The following is a 22,143-nucleotide window of genomic DNA, read 5'->3' on the forward strand; positions in this document are numbered from 1 at the left end:
AGTCAAACATATGTTTACACCTTTTCGAATATTACATTAAAAAAACTGACTGCCGCAGACCTGACATCAGCAAAAAAATCGTCATTTTTCAAAATGACGTAACTCTTGACCCCGCAGTTCAATTTTCCTCTAATAACGTTTATTGTGTTCGAAATTAACTCATCTATGCATGTACTACAAATTTTAGAATATGGTGGTTCCAACTTTTGTTGTCCAGTTTGGAATGGCCCAATTCCGATCTCTTGCGATCGGATATTTGCTCCTTGGGTCAACTGGAAAATTTCCAGCCCTTGCGAGAATTAGAATTAGACTGAATACGTATTACCTAGGAAATTGAATAAATTTACGAATTCGGAAAAAGATGGAATGAAACTCCTTTCATATCAGCTCAGAGTCCATTCTCGTATGTATCACAATATCAGCCAAGCCTGGCTCGATTCAGAAGATACAGTTAACCAGTCGCATGTTCGGAAAACCAGAAATTAGATCATGGTCTTGAATCCTGATCCTACCGACGAAGGCAAACGGAATTGGATGATTGGTATGCTTTTATGTAACGAGGAATTTATTCGTTGAAACTATAGGTATAATTCAATTCAAGTAAGGTTCAGCTACGTATGTATGATGGCAAAAATAAGGAACATCATAATAATGATATACTAAGTACATGGCTCATGGAACTGTAACATCTCACGTCATCAGGGGTGGTAAAGGTGCGAATGCGGGGTAGTACTGAATTTATAGCAGATACCTTTCTATTGCAAGTACAAGTAACACCTACTATTCAGCGAGCGGTTATTTAGCGGAAAAAATTCCAAATTCCGTTAAGATCATCGCAACGCGAGCAGAGAGACCTTAAATTGAAAATGGCAGCCTTGAAGACTCACCGCCAGGTTGCAAGTGAGGTATGCCAACGACCCCTCACGATTAGCAATCAAGAAATCCAGCAATTCCAGAGCAAAATACTTTGTTTGACACAACAAGGTCGCTCATATCTCCAGAGCAACGGAATCGCGTCGGACAAAGTTTGTCAAACGATAAAAGTATGTGCATCCGTTGAATAAACCATCCGTAACGTGAGATGAATCAAACCATGTTCAGTTCACCAATAGCGACGAAATTTCTCTCCTGTCCGCAATATCTAATTTCGGCGCAGTTTCCGCTCATAAACAGACCATATTTGGCGGCGAATCGACGCAAGGCGGCCTGCTGCCATCAGGTTTGATCACTATTATATTTTGTCGCTTCCCAAAAACGATTCTGTTTAGATCGAACGCCTGTGGAATACTCTCGTACGATAGAAGTCTTCCGTAGATATCGGCAAAAAGGACAAGTGAAAAAGTGAATGGTTTCACCTTCGTCATGAAGCTTTAAGTCGAAGTCGTTGAAACGAAATCTATTTGTAGATATTTCGGGACAGAAGGCGGTCGCGTAGGGCAGATGAGTTCTCCACAAGGCATTTCTTCAACGATTGCGGATGATATCTTAGTCGCAGATACCTTCAACCATCGGATTCAGGTTGGTGGGTTTTGTTTCAACAACTCACGGCCGTGCTACAACATTCGTGCTCCAAGATTTTCGACGCAAACGGACAAGTGAAGGGAGCCTTCGGGAACTTCGGAGCAGCGGAAGGTCAATTTATTTACGTTGCAGACGTGTGTGTAACGTCTAGGGGATGGATTGTCGCCTCGGACGAGCGAAATCATCGAATTCAAATATTCGACGAGCACGGGAGGTTTATTCGGAAGTTCGGTAGCAAAGGCTCAGGTGATGCTGCGTGATGTCGCAGTGGTTCATGGAAATATCGTTCATTCTAATTCAGGAGATGGAGAACTGATTAATCCTTGTGGAGTTGCAACAGACGACAAGGGGCTGATTTACGTTTCTGACGTCAACAATCACCGAGTTCAAGTCTTCTCGGAGAACGGACGGTTCGTTCGGAAGTTCGGTTCGGAACGTTTGAATCATCCGCATTATCTTTCCGTGACTTCAAACGGCAGAGTAAGTTCAGAATGTTAGTTTCACATGCACTCGCTTGACGTTTAACATTTTAATAGGTCATTGTCAGTGACAGCAACCTCAGAGTTCAGGTTTTCGACGAGTACGGCCGCAGTCTATTCCAGTTTGGAACGGAAGGAACGAACGTGTCTCAGTTCAGGAATCCGAAAGGTGTCACCACAGATGATCTTGGTAACATTATCGTCGCCGACCACGGCAACCACCGGGTTCAGGTTTTCACGAGCGACGGAGTCTTTGTGACTTTCTTTGGAAGTTATGGTTCTGAGCCGAAACAGCTCAAGGGGCCGCAAGGAGTTAGCCTTTTATCAGGCGGGGACATAATGGTCTGTGATTTTCACAACCACAGAGTACAAATATTTTGAGCAACCAGATTTTGTTATTCGAACAGGAGATTTTCCCGCTTATATTTTCATGGAATGTTTACTTTTGCGCAGTATGCATGATAACTTTTTGCAAGGGTGGTGCTAATGTGCGAGAACACAGTACAGATTTCTAGTGCTGGAACAGTTCGAATCATGACTTGAATCGAGTATTAGTTGAGTCATTTTTCCAGATGACTCGACTTGACTCAATTCACATTGCGAAAACGACCTGACTTGGCGCCTAAAAATGTGGACTGACTTGCGACTCGAAGCAAAATTTCAAGTCATCAAGTAATAGGTGTCGCTGTTTTCGAAACGCTGAAATGACTCGAGTGAGCAACCAGTCATTATACCATAACGCAGTATGGTTTCACTGACCTTCCGTCAATATGTCTCAAATAAATTGATCGCAAACGAAGTGATAAGAGCTTAATTTGTGGACCAGTAGTATAGTTGTTGTTGTTGTGGTTGTTGTTGTGGTTATTGTATTATGCTACTCGGCAGCTATGAACTTGTGCACCAGGTTGATTGTATTTTCATGATTCCCTTACTTAATTGTCTCTTCCGGTTATAGCAAAACAAATTATATCGCTGGGAAAATTGTGGCGTGGTGGGTCAGGATGTTTTCTATAGAGAATGACTTGTCTCCTAGCTGGAAATTGCAGGTAATCCCGTGTGCCTAGATATCTGGAGCAATGGACGAATGAATGCTAAACTGTCTCTTGCTGCTGGCAAGTAGGGGAGATGTGGTACTGATGGATCACTGGGACCGAAAATACTTGAAGAATTCTCCATGATAATTCCATGATTGCACTCCGTGAATTTGTCTACAGTTAGATGCTGACAGAATCTTTCCTCAAATGCAAAAAAATTCGACCTGCGTGAGTTATGGAGTCTGTGACGAATGATTTACTATAGAAATTAAACATGGAACGGCAACGACCGATTTTGCAGCTTCGTTCCGCTTCGCAGAGGCTGGAGAGGAGAGTGGTTTTGCGTAAGCTACTGTAGGATTTCTGGCAATCCAAAAGCTATCTTCCCGAGCGCAGAAATTATTGAATCTGGTCTTGATCGAAAGCTACTATTGCACCGATTCCGAAAATATAAATTTAAATAATGATCAGGCACTGATCCACCTAGAATCTGTCCTCCAAGTCTGAAATATCGGCATTGTTCAGAACAATCGGGTAACTGCAACACAATGACCCGTTGCGACTCTCTGATTGTTCGAACAATGCCGATATTTCGACTTGGAGGACGGATTCTAGGTGGATCAGTGCCTGACCATTATTTTGATTTATATTTTCGGAATCGGTGCAACAGTGGCTTTCAATCAAGACCATATTCAATAATTTCTGTGCTCGGGAAGATAGCTTTTGGATTGCCAGAAATCCTACAGTCGCTTACGCAAAACCACTCTCCACTCCAGCCGCGGCGAAGCGGAACGAAGCAGCAAAATCGGTAGTTGCCGTTCCATGTTTAATTTATATAGATTTACGTTTTAGGGGGTGTAAAGTAAATTTGGATCGACATTTTAATTTTTCTATATCACCTTTCAGACTAACAAACTCGCCATAATTTTTGATGTGAAATATAGGGCTTGTATCAGGGTATATAATGGCACATATTTTTTGAATCAATACCATCCTCGAGTGGACTATTTTTAAGTCAATTAGAATATTTATGGGGTGGGGGACCTATGGTACCATAGCCAAATCAAGCAAAATAGATGGGCCAACTAATCACTTAACAACAGAAACTCGCCTTAATATATAGGCTGTAAATCATAGGTACCTGTGGTGTTTTATCGCTATTTCGAGTTATTTGAAAGTCAAAATGTCGATTAGCGGGTAATATGTATGCGGCATTAATTTTGTAAGTTTAGGCGTAAATCAAAACATGAGTTTATGCCAACATATCAGTTGATATAATCTATTTTATTCTTGAAGGTCGCGACGAAACATTCTTCATTGGCTTGCTGTAGCTTAGCTTATAGTACACAACAAAACAAGTTAACAAATTTGAGTTTATGAGCGTATGTCTCATAGGTTCCATGGTCGTGTGCCTTTGGACCCACCGGGTGGGGACCGATGACACGTTCGAGCAACAAATTCTAAACGTTTATAAATATTTTTTGAAAAGGTGTATATTCGTGTAAATGTCCACGATAGGTAGAGCTCGTATCGAAGTGTTGAGACAGCAAAAGATCTGCCATTCTCGGCTGAAGATTTGAGGGCCAGAGATCATTTTGCAATTTTTGATCCATCGGTACCACATCTCCCCTACGACATTGTCTTCATAGTTCCCTATTCGGATTTGGTGGTGTGAATATCGACAGCACCCGTCTCTACGTACATGGACGAGGATTAACGATTGGATTCGTGACTATAGGGTAAAACATGGATTTCGTTGCGCCGAGAGAAAATGCGATTTAATTCGGAATCTTCTGTTTGCTCACTGAACTTGCAAATTCATTTATCACGACAGTATTCGGAGCCTCGCACTTTGGCTTCCTTCAGCGACAAAGGAACAGACATGATCGCGGCGTCAGTGGAACTTGCAGCATACTTTTCCAATTTATTTGTCCTTTCATTTTATCAGATGTGATGGTACTCTGGTATCCAAACCAGATACGAGGAAATAATTCTTTGTCTCTCTGCAGATAATAATAATATCAGCGATAAGGCTGTTACCAAAACTTTTATTTTCGATGCGCTGTAAATGCACTTTCACTTTTGGTGAAGACTGGAGGGTAGCTGGTTTGGTACCCCCAAGTCAGACATTTGTGGATCGTGATTAGCTCTTTTGAGTAGATGGACAATAGATAAGTAAGACCTACACTAAATGAGAAAGTGTAGCCGTCAACATAAAACTCAGCATCACATCGTGCTGGTTTCCTAACGACCTTTCCCAGGGTGGCGAGATAGCGCAGTGGTGTAATCCGCGGCTGCAACACCAATGGGTGCGGGTTCGAGTCCGACCGAGGTCGACTTCAGAATTCCGATACCTAAGTGTTGGAGGTTTACCTAGGCTCCTCATTGCCACCTCATTCGCGTAGCGGTGTCTTACAAAAAGACGAGAGGTGGGCCGTGCTGTAAGTCGGCAGTTGCGGAAAATGATGAAGAATATCGGCCAGGTGTAAATGACCACAGTAGTCGACAAACACCACGAATACCACCAAACAAACAAACAAACGACCTTTTCCGTTCCTCGTCAGTCGGGCACGATTGTAGAACTCTTGCAACTGCTTTTACAATTCCCTGGAGCTGCCAAAACACTCAGTAAATGTTTTATTCATGATGCTTTAAGCTTTTTGGTGAAATTTTTTTTCATGCAACATTTCAATGCAACTTTCATCGGGTATTGTGCAAAATGTAAAGGAGATATTAGGAAAACATGATACATAACTATTTCCAGTATGGTTCTCCCTATGTGATGCACTATATCTACATCATCTCAATGCTAGCTATGACGCAGTGGTTCAACAACCCCAGCCAAGCACGACATTACCGGAACTATATGTAAATATATCGCTTGATTGATTCACTACCGTTTTAATTTGAGGGCCTTCGCCATTTCACGGACGTCCATGCAAGACCACCAAAATTACATTTTCATTGGGTCTCCTTTTCAAGCTATTGATTCTGTTAAAGTCTACAACAGTGAGTTTTCATGCAAGGTCTGTTTTGGGAATTGTCTTTGTCTTGTTTTATGGACTTGCTATCGCTTTGCTGTTTAGCTATTTGCGGAATATTATTCCCGCATTGCGTTATTGTCTTGCTGCATATGGGGAAAATGTAGTTATTATCGGCGGTTTCACCAGGCGGTCGGTGGAAAAGGGAAGTACTGAATTAGACAGCTCTGCAGGAGCTGACAGCGAAATGCTGTTATCTAGGCATATGTTTCAAACCCAATTAGCATAAAAGTCTAGGCTATTGATGATCGATCGAATAACGAATAAAGAAATGAAACAAGCAGATCTCCTGCAGATCTTGAACTGTTTGTTTTACATCGGAATCTATCAAGAATATCATACCCCAATAATTCTAAAAAAAAATACAATTGCGACTTTTTACTGCAAATTTTGGTAAAATTAAGTGCAACTTTCTTACGATTTTAGTGCGACAAAATCTTGCGATACTCCCTCTCAATCATATCAAGACGACCATTTGTTATAACAAGTAAGTGTTATTTTTGGCATATGCCAAAAATACCAAAAATAGCTTATTTGTGGAAATTTTTCAGATTTTATTTTTTGCAGTTTTGGCATCGTCAGGAATTCTTATTTGTATACTCGAATTAACGAAGACACTGTATAGTTTATTCTCTCATATCAAACGAAAGTCACAAAACGTGCAGATCCACTTTGTGTCATAAAACAGCGAGAGTAAAAACCACACTGACTGGAGAGTCAACTCACCAAATTTAGAACAGACCGACTGTTCCTACAATATCTAATCCGAATAGTCGATTCGGTATACGTGCACTTACCTGCATTCACACAGATCAAAATACCACTTATGATAATATTTCAAAATCGTTGCTGACACGTTTGAATCTTCACTCGCTAACCAATGGTTAGAAATCTCAATTGGCTTCAATATTCAAAATAATACGAAAATATTCAATGAGCCAACAAAAAACAGTAAGGGACTGAATGTTTGCAAGCCTGTGTAAGTGTGTATGGTATGCAATGCATTGAGGGGGGTCACTTCTTGGCGACAGAGGCATTTTGCACTGTGTACGTGTGTATGATCAATTTTTCATTGATAAAACTATATATCCCTCTTGTCCAACGAGACACAGTTTATCAATGATTGCGCCATATTCAGAAATTCACATTAACAAGTTGAAAGTAAATGGAATTATATATACGCATCAGCCTAAATGGAACATGCGTCGGGCGTGTCGGCTACATGAGGTAACAAAATGCACGAGCGGTGACAACAGGAAAATGCCTAGTCATCGAGCTACATCTCTAATTGCTGGAGATCATTTACTGCCCGGGTTGATCAATCCACAGAATATCGTAAATTCAGATTTAAGTTGTCAATTTTTTGGCCTCGACCCTAAGATTGTCCCTCGCATGGCATAGATCAGGGGTCGGCATTACAATGTTCTCTCTAATTTTTAACGCATACTCACCAACTTACTGCGCAGACCCTTGGACAACAGCGCGTAATGACTAAAAAAAGGTCGTCACTTCGGATTTTTGTGCACAACTTCTGTGCGCAGAGACCATGTCAGCACTGTGCATTTATGCACATGCGCAGCTTAGAGGGAACATTGGTAGGCAACCCTCGCATGATGCATGATGATGCGCGCAAGATATTATAACCATATTTTGCAAAAATGAAACACCAATTTTTTAAATGCATAATGCTCATAGGCGACCCAAAATCATTTCGTAAATCAACATAATATAGAGTGTTTTGTATAAGATTTTATTCATTTTGGAAAATTATCCGTGCTTGACCGATTTACTGGAGCCCTACTTCTTGATTATGATGTGGGTACCCCCAAGAAAATATATAGATATAAAGAAATGTGTCCACCCGTATTAGCAATTATGAGAGAACGGTAACCTAATGAAACCGCTCGAGCGCTTTAGTACAGCCTGCAAGAGCGCGACTACTACCTGAACAGGCACTTCGGCGCTGGGCATTTTCACGCTAGGAGACCCGACCAGTTCCGTGTTCCGTGCAACATGCGACCACGCGGCTCCGTGCGCTGTGTGCGCTGCCAAAACGATGGGCAGCGATATTGAATGAAATAACCACCGCGTGTTGGCCAACACGTTCGACATTGATGCAGACAGACGCCGACTAGTAAATGGGCCCCAGCTTGAGCCTGACGTATTTCAAATGAGACCAGCCAAGGACAATATTGAGCCCCGTGTCGAAATGCGAATTTGGAATCGTGTTCGTCTAACGAACGGACATATTATTTTAGTTTCGTCTGATACGTGTTTCAAAAGAAATTCCAGTATATATCAGTAGTAAGGGGATCCTTTTTATAGACCCGCCAATCAGAGAGCGCCACGTCATCCTAATTGCCACGCCCCTTTTCATGCCCAACCCTAATCACCACGCCTATATGACGCCCATTGCCACGCCTAGATATTCTAATGTTTTGTGAATTTCAATACCGATTTTCCATGTGTATTTAGCAATATGTATTGCATAACTTGCTTCCGAGAAATAAGTATCATTCATTATACGTTAGAATTCAGCGCTTTTCATATCTTCTAACACTTTACTCAGTCTCCTTGAAATAGCATTGTATAGTGTACGAGTTCATTTTATTTCGTAAAAAGAGCATATCAATGATATCGTTGATCGTTATTGCGTCGATTCACTAGCTGAAATCCTCCAGATCGGTTGATGTTTCGAGGTACACCGCTTTGCTGCCGTCCGACACTGCGATCCGAGTTCCTGCGTTCGATCTGACCGTTTTGTTTGATGTAGCGATCACTGGCTTGTAGTATATACGATACGAGCGGAATGTCGGGATTAGAAACAACTACGCTGGGCGAATAGATGACGAATTCATCAGCTCGCAGTATAACCGCTACCTGTATAATGTTTGCATGTCGAGTATAAGGGTATTTAACTCAGCACTAAAATGCCAACGGCTAGCCGCAGGGGTCCGGTTCTCGTTGCTATAAGTAAACGAACACCTTCACCGCAGGTACGCGATCACCAACGTTATAATGATAAGGACAAATTAGCCGCATGAAAGCGAGTCTAATGAATATAACGACAGACAACAAGTTAGTTGAAAAGTAAAACTAATCGTGACCGATGCAAGACGACGTGAAGCAGCTTTTTACAGGCAGTCTCACCCACTTTGCTGCGTCTGAAGTAGAATTTCAGCGTCGTTGTTTGCTATAAGCCGGGAAATTAGAGTCGCTGCTTCGTGCCATTTTACAGCCAGTCTCACACACTTTGCTGCATCTGAGCTTCATACTAATACATGCATAATTTTTGCATGACGAGAATACGGGTAATACGGTCAATAAACGCCGGAGGCGAGTCATTTAAACCTTGTTGCAAGATAATACCGCTTTTGGCTACAACAAAGTTGCCCTGCAACAAAAAATAGAAGCCCTAATGATCATGCAGAGGAAAGTTCAATTATACATCGAATTATTCGAATAGACTATCTACATTGTATAGGTATGAAGTGAAATAGAACGGATTTTACGCAAAAGTTGCTATTGATCATAGACCAAGCTTGCTTTCAGAGCTGGAAACTAAATGCACATGAAAATTTAACTAGGTTTTCCCCACACGGATCAAATGTAGGCCTACTCAAGTGTTTATGAGGTGGCGAATAGTTCGAAGGTTGTTGGCATGCAAGGACGTCACATAGAATTGTGGAGTTTTCTGTAAACTATAATCCAGTGATCTATTTTCAATCACTATACTTTTAATAATCTAAAGTAAGTAGCCTACTTGAATGTCATTAAAGAAAGCAGATTTGTATGAAAACTCGTTAAATAGAAGTAAAAGTAGCCTAGAAACATGACTACTTACTGAAAAATCGTTACGTAGAAGTGCGGTTAGTCTACGAACATAACCACTTACTTACTTTGAAATATCTACTTGTACTTGTATTCGTACTTTACCTTTACACGTCGTTTTTGTATAATGGATACTAATTTTATTAAAAATTAAAAAGTGCGAAAAATTACATTTCATCCCGGAACGTAGCAAGAAAAATCGTATAAATTTTGTAAAGTAGATGGAAAACTACACTATTCCGATGCAGTAAAGACTCTTACACTCTGGATTTTGTGCAATATATACTAATTTTACATTGCGGAGTATTCCATAAACGTTAATCCAGTGATCCTCCTTCTATTTTCAATCACGATCCGCTTATTATTCTAGGCTTCGAACCCCACACCCAGTACGTTTATGGGGATTAATATTTTCAGATTAAATATAGCGTATCGAGACTTCGTGAAACTTACTTGGAAATAGTTATTTCTACCCTAATTTAATAGATTTCTCAGATATCGTAGCAACGGAACTGGCTTGAGCGAGCGGTTAAGGCGTTGGACTTGAGTTTCAATGAACAAGTGTTATAAGTTACTCATGTTTAGTCCACAACCTAAACGCAAAGTGCACGAATTTCCATATTGATCAAATACCACAAACTTTGCTGGCTTTCAGAGTTAGTAACTAAGCGCGTAACAGAATTTACCTAAAAAAGTCAGTACTCCAAAATTTTTGTAAAGTATAGCTTTTTGGCGTTGGATTTAAGTTCCAATGAACAAGTGTTCACATATAGGTTCGAATCCCACACCCACTACGTTTTACGAGAATTATTATTTTTAGATTCAAATTTAGCGTATTGAGTACTTTTTCTGCCTTTTTCAGCGCATTAGAGACGTTTACACTATGGATTTCGTGAGCTTTACGTGAGTTTTATAAATTAACGTAAAAGTAGTCATTTCCGAGTAAGTAAAACGTTCGTATTGTAGGTTCATTTCTGCTTAATACTATAAATACCATGGAGTTGAAGCAGTCCAATAAAATACGGAATATAAACTAATCGAAAAATTCGGTAACCAATTGCGCGTAGGCTATGCATACAAATGAGGAAAGTTACATCAACGCGCGTTAACTAGTTGTATCGAGTTATCGAATGATTTTTTCCTTACATCAAAACAACTAGAACGTGAAACTACATTAAAAACGTATCTAAATGAGCTCCAGGGCATTGTGATTATGCAGCATACCAAATTTCATCAACCATTTCATGATGGAACAACTTTAAAACTAACGCGGCTCTACATCGACTTTTTGCGTACATCTGTTTTGCGGGAGCGTATAGAACATACCTATACATAGTCAACTTTAATAACGGAATTACCATGCTTAACATTGAATCCCAACTCTAAACTTGATACGTAGTTGTAGGGCATTATGGCAATGCACCATGCTAAATTTCATCATACATCTAATGATGGAACACCTTTGAAACTATCGCAGTCGAATATCGACTTTTATGCATATCTGTTTTTCGTGAACATAGCATATACCGATACATAGTCAATTTTAGTAACAGAATTAGCATGTTAAACATTAAATTATCACCTTGAACGTTGGTACGCAGTTGTAGGACATAATAACAATGCGCCATACCAAATTTTATCAGGCATTCCATGATGTAACACCTTTAAAACCAACGCAGTTCTATACAGACTTTTGGCTAAATCTGTTTTTCCGTAGCGTAGCACGTACCTATACATAGTCAACTTTAATAACGGAATTACCATATTAATAATCGACTCCCCACCTTGAAACTCGGTACGCAGTTGTAAGGCATTATGACAATGCACCGTGTCTAATTTTGTTACGCATTTCATGATTGAACAACTTTTAAACTAACGCAGTTCCATACCGACCTTTGCGGGAGCGTAGCACGTACCTATGCATACTCAACTTTAATAACGGTACCTCAAGATTGCCATACACGGAATCGCTGTTAACGATGTCTGACTGCGGCGTTTCGACGAGTAACGAATTCTCGTATTTAGTATTGATTGTGACACATAGTCAAAACAGCGACAGTTTTCACAACCCGGTACATACATTGAACCAACTGATGTAAGGTGAAACACTACGTTCACACCAAAAAAAGTTTGCAGGGTATGACCACCACCAACATATAGAGTAGTGAGTGAGTAATTAAACTACATACCCCGATTTTACTATATTCCGAGATCCGGATCACGATTCAAGTCTACCTGAGAATCCGAACTACCCTGTGAAGTTGATATATCAAGTTGTGAAGCGTGAAAGGGTTGTAATCTCGGTGAAATAGTGTGCGACACATTTTTCCACAAGTCGAATGCATGACGGTTCATACTAAGACCATGTTACGGTCAAATATGTGTGTTTTTCTGTCTCCAAGTCAGCTACCCCCCACATTGAATGTACAGAGTCGGTGCATGTATGAGACTTCAGAACATGAATTTGTAATCCATGATGCTTGTAGTGCCGGCCATGATGTTATCCATGATGTATGTAATGTCACACACCTCCTTTACGCGAATACTGGGTATCTATGAACAATCGTGAAGTATACTGGATGTGTAATGTCTTGTTATTTTCATGGAAACACGGGGGGTGTAACATGTTTGAATATTGTTCATTGGTTTGTCGATTCAGAGTTGATATCCGGATCCGGTTAATACTTTCTCGGGTTTCCGATTTCAAACTGAACGGTGGGATATGTATTGACCAATAAAGAGTGACACAATATAGTAAACATGTGTGAGAAAACTCACAAGTAACCCGGATTTGTTAGCGCGACGGGGACATAAATTCAACCATTATCCGTGTACCAAGCAGTTACCAAAGTCATGGAGGTTGCTAATTTCAACATATTGACTCTGTGGGAGGCTAAAGCACGAACCGGGACACACACAGACACACACACACCAGGACACACAATATCCGTCGATTTTTCATGATGTAACACCTTTAAAACTAACGCAGTTCTCTACAGACTTTTGCGTAAATCTGTTTTTCGGTAGCGTAGCACGTACCTATACATAGTAAGCTTCAATAACGGAAGTACCATGCTTATAATCAAATCCCCACCCTGAAACTTGGTACGCATGCAGTTGTAGGACATAATGAATATACACCATACCAAATTTCGTCAGACATTTCATGATGTAACACCTTTAAAACCAACGCAGTTCTATACCGACTTTTGACTAAATCTATTTGTCCGTAGCGTAGCACGTAGCTATACAGTATACATAGTCAACTTTAATAACGAAATTACCATGTTGATAATCGACTCCCCACCTTGAAACTCGGTACGCAGTTGTAACACAATGCACCATGTCAAATTCGGTTACGCATTTCATGATTGAACAACTTTAAAACTAGCGCAGTTCGACACCGACTTTTGCGGGAGAGTAGCATGTACCTATGCATAATCAACTTTAATAACGAAATGACCATGCTATACATTGAATGCGCAACTTGAAAATTGGTTCACAGGTGTAGGACATTATGACAATGGAACATATCAAATTTCATCACACATTTCATGATGGAACACCTTTAAAACTAACGCAGTTCTATACCGATTTCACGTGAATCTGTTTGCGGGAGCGTAGCACGTACCTATGCGTAGTCAACTTTAATGACGGAATTACAGATGTAATTAAGTTTCAACACTTTTACAATGATTCGTCTTGCTTCCTATAACATCCCATTCGAAGCCCTCGTTATTAGGCTATGATCTCAGCCTGAGCTATGTCTTGAAGCCGATTCTTAGTCAAAAGTCGGTATAGAACTGCGTTGGTTTTAAAGGTGTTACATCATGAAATGTCTGACGAAATTTGGTATGGTGTATATTCATTATGTCCTACAACTGCATGCGTACCAAGTTTCAGGGTGGGGATTTGATTATAAGCATGGTACTTCCGTTATTGAAGCTTACTATGTATAGGTACGTGCTACGCTACCGAAAAACAGATTTACGCAAAAGTCTGTAGAGAACTGCGTTAGTTTTAAAGGTGTTACATCATGAAAAATTGACGGATATTGTGTGTCCTGGTGTGTGTGTGTCTGTGTGTGTCCCGGTTCGTGCTTTAGCCTCCCACAGAGTCAATATGTTGAAATTAGCAACCTCCATGACTTTGGTAACTGCTTGGTACACGGATAATGGTTGAATTTATGTCCCCGTCGCGCTAACAAATCCGGGTTACTTGTGAGTTTTCTCACACATGTTTACTATATTGTGTCACTCTTTATTGGTCAATACATATCCCACCGTTCAGTTTGAAATCGGAAACCCGAGAAAGTATTAACCGGATCCGGATATCAACTCTGAATCGACAAACCAATGAACAATATTCAAACATGTTACACCCCCCGTGTTTCCATGAAAATAACAAGACATTACACATCCAGTATACTTCACGATTGTTCATAGATACCCAGTATTCGCGTAAAGGAGGTGTGTGACATTACATACATCATGGATAACATCATGGCCGGCACTACAAGCATCATGGATTACAAATTCATGTTCTGAAGTCTCATACATGCACCGACTCTGTACACTCTAAATTTAGAAGTGTTGCTCAACCCGGAAAATTGAACACGATTTGTGATCCAAAATTGAACACTTAGAAGTGTTGCGAAGTGTTTAAATTTAAAGTGTTTACCTAAACAAGTGTTCAGTCCCAAAGTGGCTGGTTGACCTGTCACCGGAACGCAGGGCTCAAAATGAAATCAGATTTTATTGATTCATTGATAAATGACACTTATAATACCCAAACTGGGTGAATAAATACGTGCAAACATTCAAATTTCAAATAGCTGCAGTGACAGAGTTTCATAAATTCAAATCAGCAGTTGAAACCGTTTCCGGAATAGTCCATGAAATCACGAACATCACAAATGACTCAGAGCAAACTCACTAAAAATATCATGCAACTCACTCAATCATGGGAATGAAAACGATGCATTGGGATATTGATAACAAAATATCATTTATTGTCCTAAATTTTCATGACAGGGGCATGGAATCAAATTCATTGGTTATGGTTACGTCCATTAGCAGAAAACATGATCACGCAACGAATTACAACTTATTGAAAACTTATCAAATTATGGTTTGTAAATTCCAAATTTCAGTATTAACAAACAAAACAAATCGATCAGTACCACCACCACTACCCTGAAAACCAACCACAAGTATTTGTTACCTCGGAATGAGATTGGGCCCGCTAACCAGGCATCAAAAATATTATAGTGCTTGCATTACAAGTATTTATATCAGGGTAATGCCAATCACTTTTAGTTTAAACAACTAAGAAATCGCTTCTTCGAGTCAATACAAATTTTTGTTGTCCTTTACCACAGCCTGCTGCCAAAAAAATTTGAAATCTCGAAGTCATTAGGGCAGTGGTTCTCAAACTTTTTTTAGAAACGCCCACTTTATGACAGCAAAAAATTTCACACACCCCTTATCGTAATATCATAAAATAAAAATCAACCAGAATGCTAGAAATCCCAACGGATAGTTTGATAGCATGGAAGTTAATGGTTTTTGAGGAGAGAATACTCGAATATGAAATTCTGACTATACAAAGATAAATTGCTACGAGTTGGAGGTAAATCGGGCCGCGCGCGAAAAAAATTTCAGTTGACTGCAGCTTCGCGCCGCTTCAAACGATTTCAGGCCCCCAGTTTGAGAAGTCCTCATTTAGGATATGAGAAATCCAATGCATAGCAGCAACAATCTTTCTGAATACTTCATCTTTGCTGAAGCATTTTTATATTCTTGCGGTAAGCTGCAACCCAGGCTTGATGAATCCCTGGTTCGTGGCGTGCCATGGCGGCTCCATCTTTTTACTGGTAGACTCCAAGTGGTGCTCCTTGAAAATATGATGAAATACCAAAGTTGTGAATATGCCAAGTAAAATTCTAAATTTTATGCAGAAATAAATATAAATATTTCAGAGAGGTAGGTTACAGAAGCGCAGGAAAGGCGGTCGGATACACGTGAAATCCTATCACTGAGCAGGACTAAAATTAGCAAAACGACTAATAAAAATATTTTTTATCAGGTCTGCGTTTTTTTCAATTCGGCCATTTTGACATTCAGACGCACAGGCAACAGTGAGAATGCAGACCTGTAACTCAGAATGAAATTTATAGCAGAACGTTGCAGGTCTATGTATATTTGTATGGTCCACAAAACAGAAAGATTACGGTACCTGTTTCAATAAGACATGCGCTACGGTCTTGGATTATATTCGTTTGTCTCTCAACTTGGCTTGGAGAAGACAGTTGACTTCATCAACCTCGTTTTGCTGAAAATGTAATTGATTTCAAACAAGATCCGACAATAAATATAGTAGAATCGTTGTTCCTATGGGTTCAAATTTCCATTATAATAATTGACATACGGTAGGCTTAACAAATAACTTTGATTCTAAGATTTTATAGTTGCTTTGAATTGAGATGAGAAAATATATCAGACAAAGGACACTTTGATTGTCTTTAGTACAAAAACTTTGTGACATCTCATCGAAGAAGTTGAATACTTTTCCTTCATTGCAGTAATTGTAACTGTTGTCAATCTTTCAAAATCCTTCCTTCTGATTAAATTTATTTAACGCAATTAATTGGAATTAGCAGGTTATGGGAAATGTCCTAGTATAGTTCAGTAAGCAATAGTTTAAATACAAGTTACACCAGCTCTTTACATACAACTACACCTCTGTTCAATGTACACAGATCAAGCCTTTGTTCAGCTCATATCGCTTATATAGATAGTTTTTGAGAAAATTAGGACTGCAAAAACCAGTACATTACATAATCAATGGTGATATATGAAATGAATAAATAGACTTACATAATCACATGTTTCCATGGGTTCTTGAGACAAAAGTGTGTATCGCAAAAGATGACTGCACCGGCACAAAATCCGTTCAGATGACTCCTCACGTCACTATCAACATTGTCTGTTAGCTCAGGCACGGTAGAACCAGGGGCTGTTTTCGAAGAGTCGACATCAGTTGGATGAACTTGAGCATCAATCCAAGACTGTTGAAAAGAAAATACTTGTTTCAAAAATTTGCAATACAATGGAACTATTCAATATTCGAACAGCTTCTTTGAGGTACAAAACTTCAATATATAATTGAATATATTGAAATGAGCCCGAATATTTTCGGCTGAGACTCGTCAGGGGTAATCGTCAGCAAGTAGTAGAGAATTCAAAAGAACGTTGTATATCAACAATCGTATCACAAAATATGACGTCACCAGCATTCAGTATTCACGCAGATATCAGACTGGATACAATTGTATGTGACAAAAGGGTGTCTTTCATAGAACAATTAATTATTGTAATGGAAAGCTGCATGTGACCTTACCACCAATTTTACTCCAGCACGGGTAGCATACTTTCCTGGATTGTTAATCGTTTTAGTGAAATTTTACCAGCAAACATTCATAAACATAACCGAATGCAGCAGAATCAAATTGTTTATCTAAGGATATACCAGTTTACTTATGAAACACTGCGATGCTTACCAGTATTTTAAACACCAGATGCATTTCAAAAGTTGCCAATTGCAATACATACTACCTGCACATTGGGGCATTTTTCATATTCTTTCCATCAGCCGCAACCCAGGCTTGATGAGTCACTGATTCGTGGCGTGCCATGGCGGCTTCATCTTTTTACTGGTCTTATCCAAATGCTGCTCCTAGAAAATACGATAAATACCAAAGGAAAATTGTAAATTTTATGCAGAAGTAAATATAAATATTTCACACTGGTAGGTTACAGAAACGCAGGAGAGGTGCTCAGCCCCCAGGTTGAGAACCACTGACCTAGCCCATTATAGTTCAGTAAGCAATAGTTGAAGTACAAGTTACACGAGCTCATTACGTTCAACTACATCTCTGTTCAGTGTTCAGTGTACAGTGTACACAGATGAAGCCTTTTTCAGCTCATATCGAATAGTCCGTAGGCTACTCTGCGAGAAAGTTCGTGAGAAAAGTAGGACTGCAAAAACCAGCAAATTACATAATCAATGGTGATATATAAAATGAATAAATAGGCTTACATAATCACATGTATCCATGGGTTCTTGAGACAAAGGTCTTTATCGCATAAGATGACTGCGCCGGCACAAAACCCGTTACGAACGACTCCTCACGTCACTGTCAACATTGTCTGATAGCGCAGGCTCGGTAGAACCAGGGGCTCTTTTCGAAGAGTCGACATCAGTTGGATGAATTTGAGGATCAATCCAAGACTATTGAAAAGAAAATAATTGTTTTAAAAAATTCGCAAAACAAATGAACTACTCAGTAATCACACAGATATCATACTGGATACAGTTTTTGTTTTCTGCAATAAGTTGAGCGTGACAGAAGGGTGTCTTTCACAGAATAATTAAGTAATGGAATGTTGCACATGACGTTACCACCAATTTTACTCTGGCACAGGCAGTATACTTCCTGGATTGTTAACAATTTTAGTGAAATTTTATCAGCAAACATTCATAAAAATCTTTATCACGAAGATAACCGAATGCAACAGAATCAAATTCAGTATCCAAGGATATACCAGTTCACTTACAAAACACCGTGATGCTTACCAGTATTCCATACAGCAAATGAATTTCAAAAAGGCGCCAATTCCAATACATACTGCCTGCAAAATAGAGTTTTGTTCAGTTACCGTATCATAATAAACTCAGGAAAGTCAAATTTGGGGATTGGGCAAAACAAATACTACCCCTTGTTATCCATGGTTTGTTGAAAAGATTGTTTGTTTGGCTGTGCTATTACTAGGGAAATTTTTTGAACCTAAAAAGGGAAGATTTTGACTAAAAAAATCCAAATTCACACATATTTTGACGATGAAAAACTTAATCTTGACCCCATGTACTTAAATTAGGTGTTTCTCACATAATGTTAGAATTGTACTACCGGTACTTATCTTTATTTTTGGCTGGAGCTGTTTGTTCTTCCGAAGTAGTTTTACCTGAAAAAATCTTTTGGCAAGAAAACTGGCAAATTTTTACATGAGAAAACCTTATTTTATCGAAATCTGGACCAATGACGCATTCCAGTATAAGTTACATCTCGTATTATGGTAGAAATAATTAAAACTTTGTTGTAGTACAACGAAAGATACATTCCTGCATTTTCGGGTAGAAAGTGTCTGTCCTTACTAAGTAGCTTGGCAAGAATGGAGAAAGAACTTCACCAGCGACAGTTATTGGCCGGCAACACTGAAGTTGTGCGTACACTGCAGGTGACACACCATGTTGCTTCATTATGACAAAGTTGTCTACTTCGCAATTTTTCATCATACGGTTTCTAATAGAATAACCAATGCCCACGCAGTCCTGCTTCAGTTAGGTTACTGCAGTAGGCTACGTTGAGCATTTGTTTCATTTGACAGTTTATGATTCACAATGAGCAGACGATGGTTCGTCTACAACGGTAGGACTACAAAGTAGGCTTCAAGATGTAAATTGTAAAATGATAAGTTCACCGACAGTGCAATAATCTATGATACAAACGAAATGCAAGTTGCCAAAAAAATTTTTGACTTTGTAAACAATTGTGGCAATTTTGACCTAACGGTACAATTTTGACAGAATTTTGACCTATTTTGACATGTCACAAAAATCGCCTTAGGTAACACCTTACCACTTGGAATAAACAGTATAGTGTAAAATGTGTTGCAGTTGAAAAACCATCAAAACCGTTGCATGACTGTCATACCAGTATTTAATTGCTGACATTGCAGTACTTGTCCACAATGGACCACAATATCGTCTACAGAGTGATCTTTCAGTGTGGATAGAGAGAACATCCCTTTTTCTATATATCAAAAAAGTTAGTTCGACAGCAGCTTCCCATCAGTACCGTAGTACTGGACCTGGTCGCAGCCTGGCATATCATCAGATTCGAAGCTCGATCATCCAGCAATAAGATCAGATGAATCATATACTACAAAACATCTTAAGAACATTCATATGAATAAGGGATATCAGTAGCCTATACTAAAACATCTAAACCAAACGACCTTACTGGAATGTCAAAAAGAGCTCATTTTATGACTATTCTCACATTACATATATTCAATAACATTTACCGCATTTCCATACCTTACAGTACATGGATGTTATGATCCTTTACGCCATCAGGTAGCAGAAACTGCTTCAATATATCCATTTCGCCAAGTCTTTTCGTGTACCCTACTCTCTGCCTGAAGCCTGACGAACCACCAATTCAAATTCCAAACTGAAATCGAGCGCGCTCTACCGTAACGAAGGTGGTGACCCCTCTGCGTCACAGGGAAATATGTATATTTTATTGAAATATTACCCTTAAACTTAGTGATTTGGTCAGTTGAATAATATTATTTTACATATACCATGATTTTATGTGTTCCCCAAACGTACCGATAGTTCATGAATGCGAAATTGATGATAAATTACCAAGTATAAATTTTCCTGAAAGTAAGCCGCAGGGGCGAAGTGTTACATATGAACGGAGAAATACGCAGAAGCGTTGCGACGATAATGGCCCAATGCGTTTATATGCCCAAAAAGTGTGTCCGTACACAGAAAAAAGTGTTATGAAGTGTTCAATACGACCTTGCGGATTTAGAGTGTACATTCAATGTGGGGGGTAGCTGACTTGGAGACAGAAAAACACACATATTTGACCGTAACATGGTCTTAGTATGAACCGTCATGCATTCGACTTGTGGAAAAATGTGTCGCACACTATTTCACCGAGATTACAACCCTTTCACGCTTCACAACTTGATATATCAACTTCACAGGGTAGTTCGGATTCTCAGGTAGACTTGAATCGTGATCCGGATCTCGGAATATAGTAAAATCGGGGTATGTAGTTTAATTACTCACTCACTACTCTATATGTTGGTGGTGGTCATACCCTGCAAACTTTTTTTGGTGTGAACGTAGTGTTTCACCTTACATCAGTTGGTTCAATGTATGTACCGGGTTGTGAAAACTGTCGCTGTTTTGACTATGTGTCACAATCAATACTAAATACGAGAATTCGTTACTCGTCGAAACGCCGCAGTCAGACATCGTTAACAGCGATTCCGTGTATGGCAATCTTGAGGTACCGTTATTAAAGTTGAGTATGCATAGGTACGTGCTACGCTCCCGCAAAGGTCGGTATGGAACTGCGTTAGTTTAAAAGTTGTTCAATCATGAAATGCGTAACAAAATTAGACACGGTGCATTGTCATAATGCCTTACAATTGCGTACCGAGTTTCAAGGTGGGGAGTCGATTATTAATATGGTAATTCCGTTATTAAAGTTGACTATGTATAGGTACGTGCTACGCTACGGAAAAACAGATTTAGCCAAAAGTCTGTATAGAACTGCGTTGGTTTTAAAGGTGTTACATCATGGAATGCCTGATAAAATTTGGTATGGCGCATTGTTATTATGTCCTACAACTGCGTACCAACGTTCAAGGTGATAATTTAATGTTTAACATGCTAATTCTGTTACTAAAATTGACTATGTATCGGTATATGCTATGTTCACGAAAAACAGATATGCATAAAAGTCGATATTCGACTGCGATAGTTTCAAAGGTGTTCCATCATTAGATGTATGATGAAATTTAGCATGGTGCATTGCCATAATGCCCTACAACTACGTATCAAGTTTAGAGTTGGGATTCAATGTTAAGCATGGTAATTCCGTTATTAAAGTTGACTATGTATAGGTATGTTCTAGACGCTCCCGCAAAACAGATGTACGCAAAAAGTCGATGTAGAGCCGCGTTAGTTTTAAAGTTGTTCCATTATGAAATGCGTGAGGAAATTTGGTATGCTACATAATCACAATGTCCTACAACTACGTACCAAGTTGCAAGGTGAGGAGTCACATATTAGCTTGGTAATTCTGTTATTAAAGCTGACTATGTATATGTATACGCTACCGAAAAACAGATTTAGGCAAAAGTTGCTATAGAACTGCGTTAGTTTTAAAGTTGTTCCATCATGAAATGGTTGATGAAATTTGGTATGCTGCATAATCACAATGCCCTGGAGCTCATTTAGATACGTTTTTAATGTAGTTTCACGTTCTAGTTGTTTTGATGTAAGGAAAAAATCATTCGATAACTCGATACAACTAGTTAACGCGCGTTGATGTAACTTTCCTCATTTGTATGCATAGCCTACGCGCAA

General features: G+C 39.4%; 3 protein-coding genes and 1 long non-coding RNA gene across 4 annotated transcripts in view; 3 read left to right on the top strand and 1 right to left on the bottom strand.

Moving 5' to 3' along the window:
- LOC145437984 (uncharacterized) overlaps nucleotides 1-22,143 on the top strand; it is a gene marked incomplete at its 5' end in the record, with an annotated part of 459,138 nt that overhangs the window by 279,901 nt on the left and 157,094 nt on the right. The window lies entirely within an intron of this gene.
- LOC145438129 (uncharacterized) overlaps nucleotides 1-22,143 on the top strand; it is a 227,461-nt gene that overhangs the window by 92,513 nt on the left and 112,805 nt on the right. The window lies entirely within an intron of this gene.
- The window catches only part of LOC145438096 (uncharacterized), a 367,020-nt gene that overhangs the window by 36,648 nt on the left and 308,229 nt on the right, over nucleotides 1-22,143 (bottom strand). The window lies entirely within an intron of this gene.
- LOC145437937 (uncharacterized) lies at nucleotides 867-2,511 on the top strand. The gene is made up of 8 exons (XM_080315308.1): nucleotides 867-905; nucleotides 1,002-1,043; nucleotides 1,102-1,219; nucleotides 1,269-1,341; nucleotides 1,407-1,518; nucleotides 1,575-1,767; nucleotides 1,823-2,001; nucleotides 2,058-2,511. Exons 1-8 carry the CDS (start codon nucleotides 867-869, stop codon nucleotides 2,379-2,381), a joined length of 1,080 nt encoding a protein of 359 aa, XP_080171434.1. The 3' UTR covers nucleotides 2,382-2,511.

The sequence above is a fragment of the Botryllus schlosseri genome, chromosome 4 (genome assembly GCF_051294905.1).
Source record: "Botryllus schlosseri isolate E-star chromosome 4, Bs_hap1, whole genome shotgun sequence".
NCBI lineage: Eukaryota > Metazoa > Chordata > Ascidiacea > Stolidobranchia > Styelidae > Botryllus > Botryllus schlosseri.

Excerpts from the sequence above, each read along its gene's own strand:
- LOC145437937 (XM_080315308.1), top strand. The coding sequence starts at position 867 with ATGGCAGCCTTGAAGACTCACCGCCAGGTTGCAAGTGAG. Across the intron at positions 1,768-1,822 it reads GTTCGGTAGCAAAGGCTCAG|GAGATGGAGAACTGATTAAT; the intron begins GTGATGCTGCGT and ends ATTCTAATTCAG. Across the intron at positions 2,002-2,057 it reads CCGTGACTTCAAACGGCAGA|GTCATTGTCAGTGACAGCAA; the intron begins GTAAGTTCAGAA and ends ACATTTTAATAG.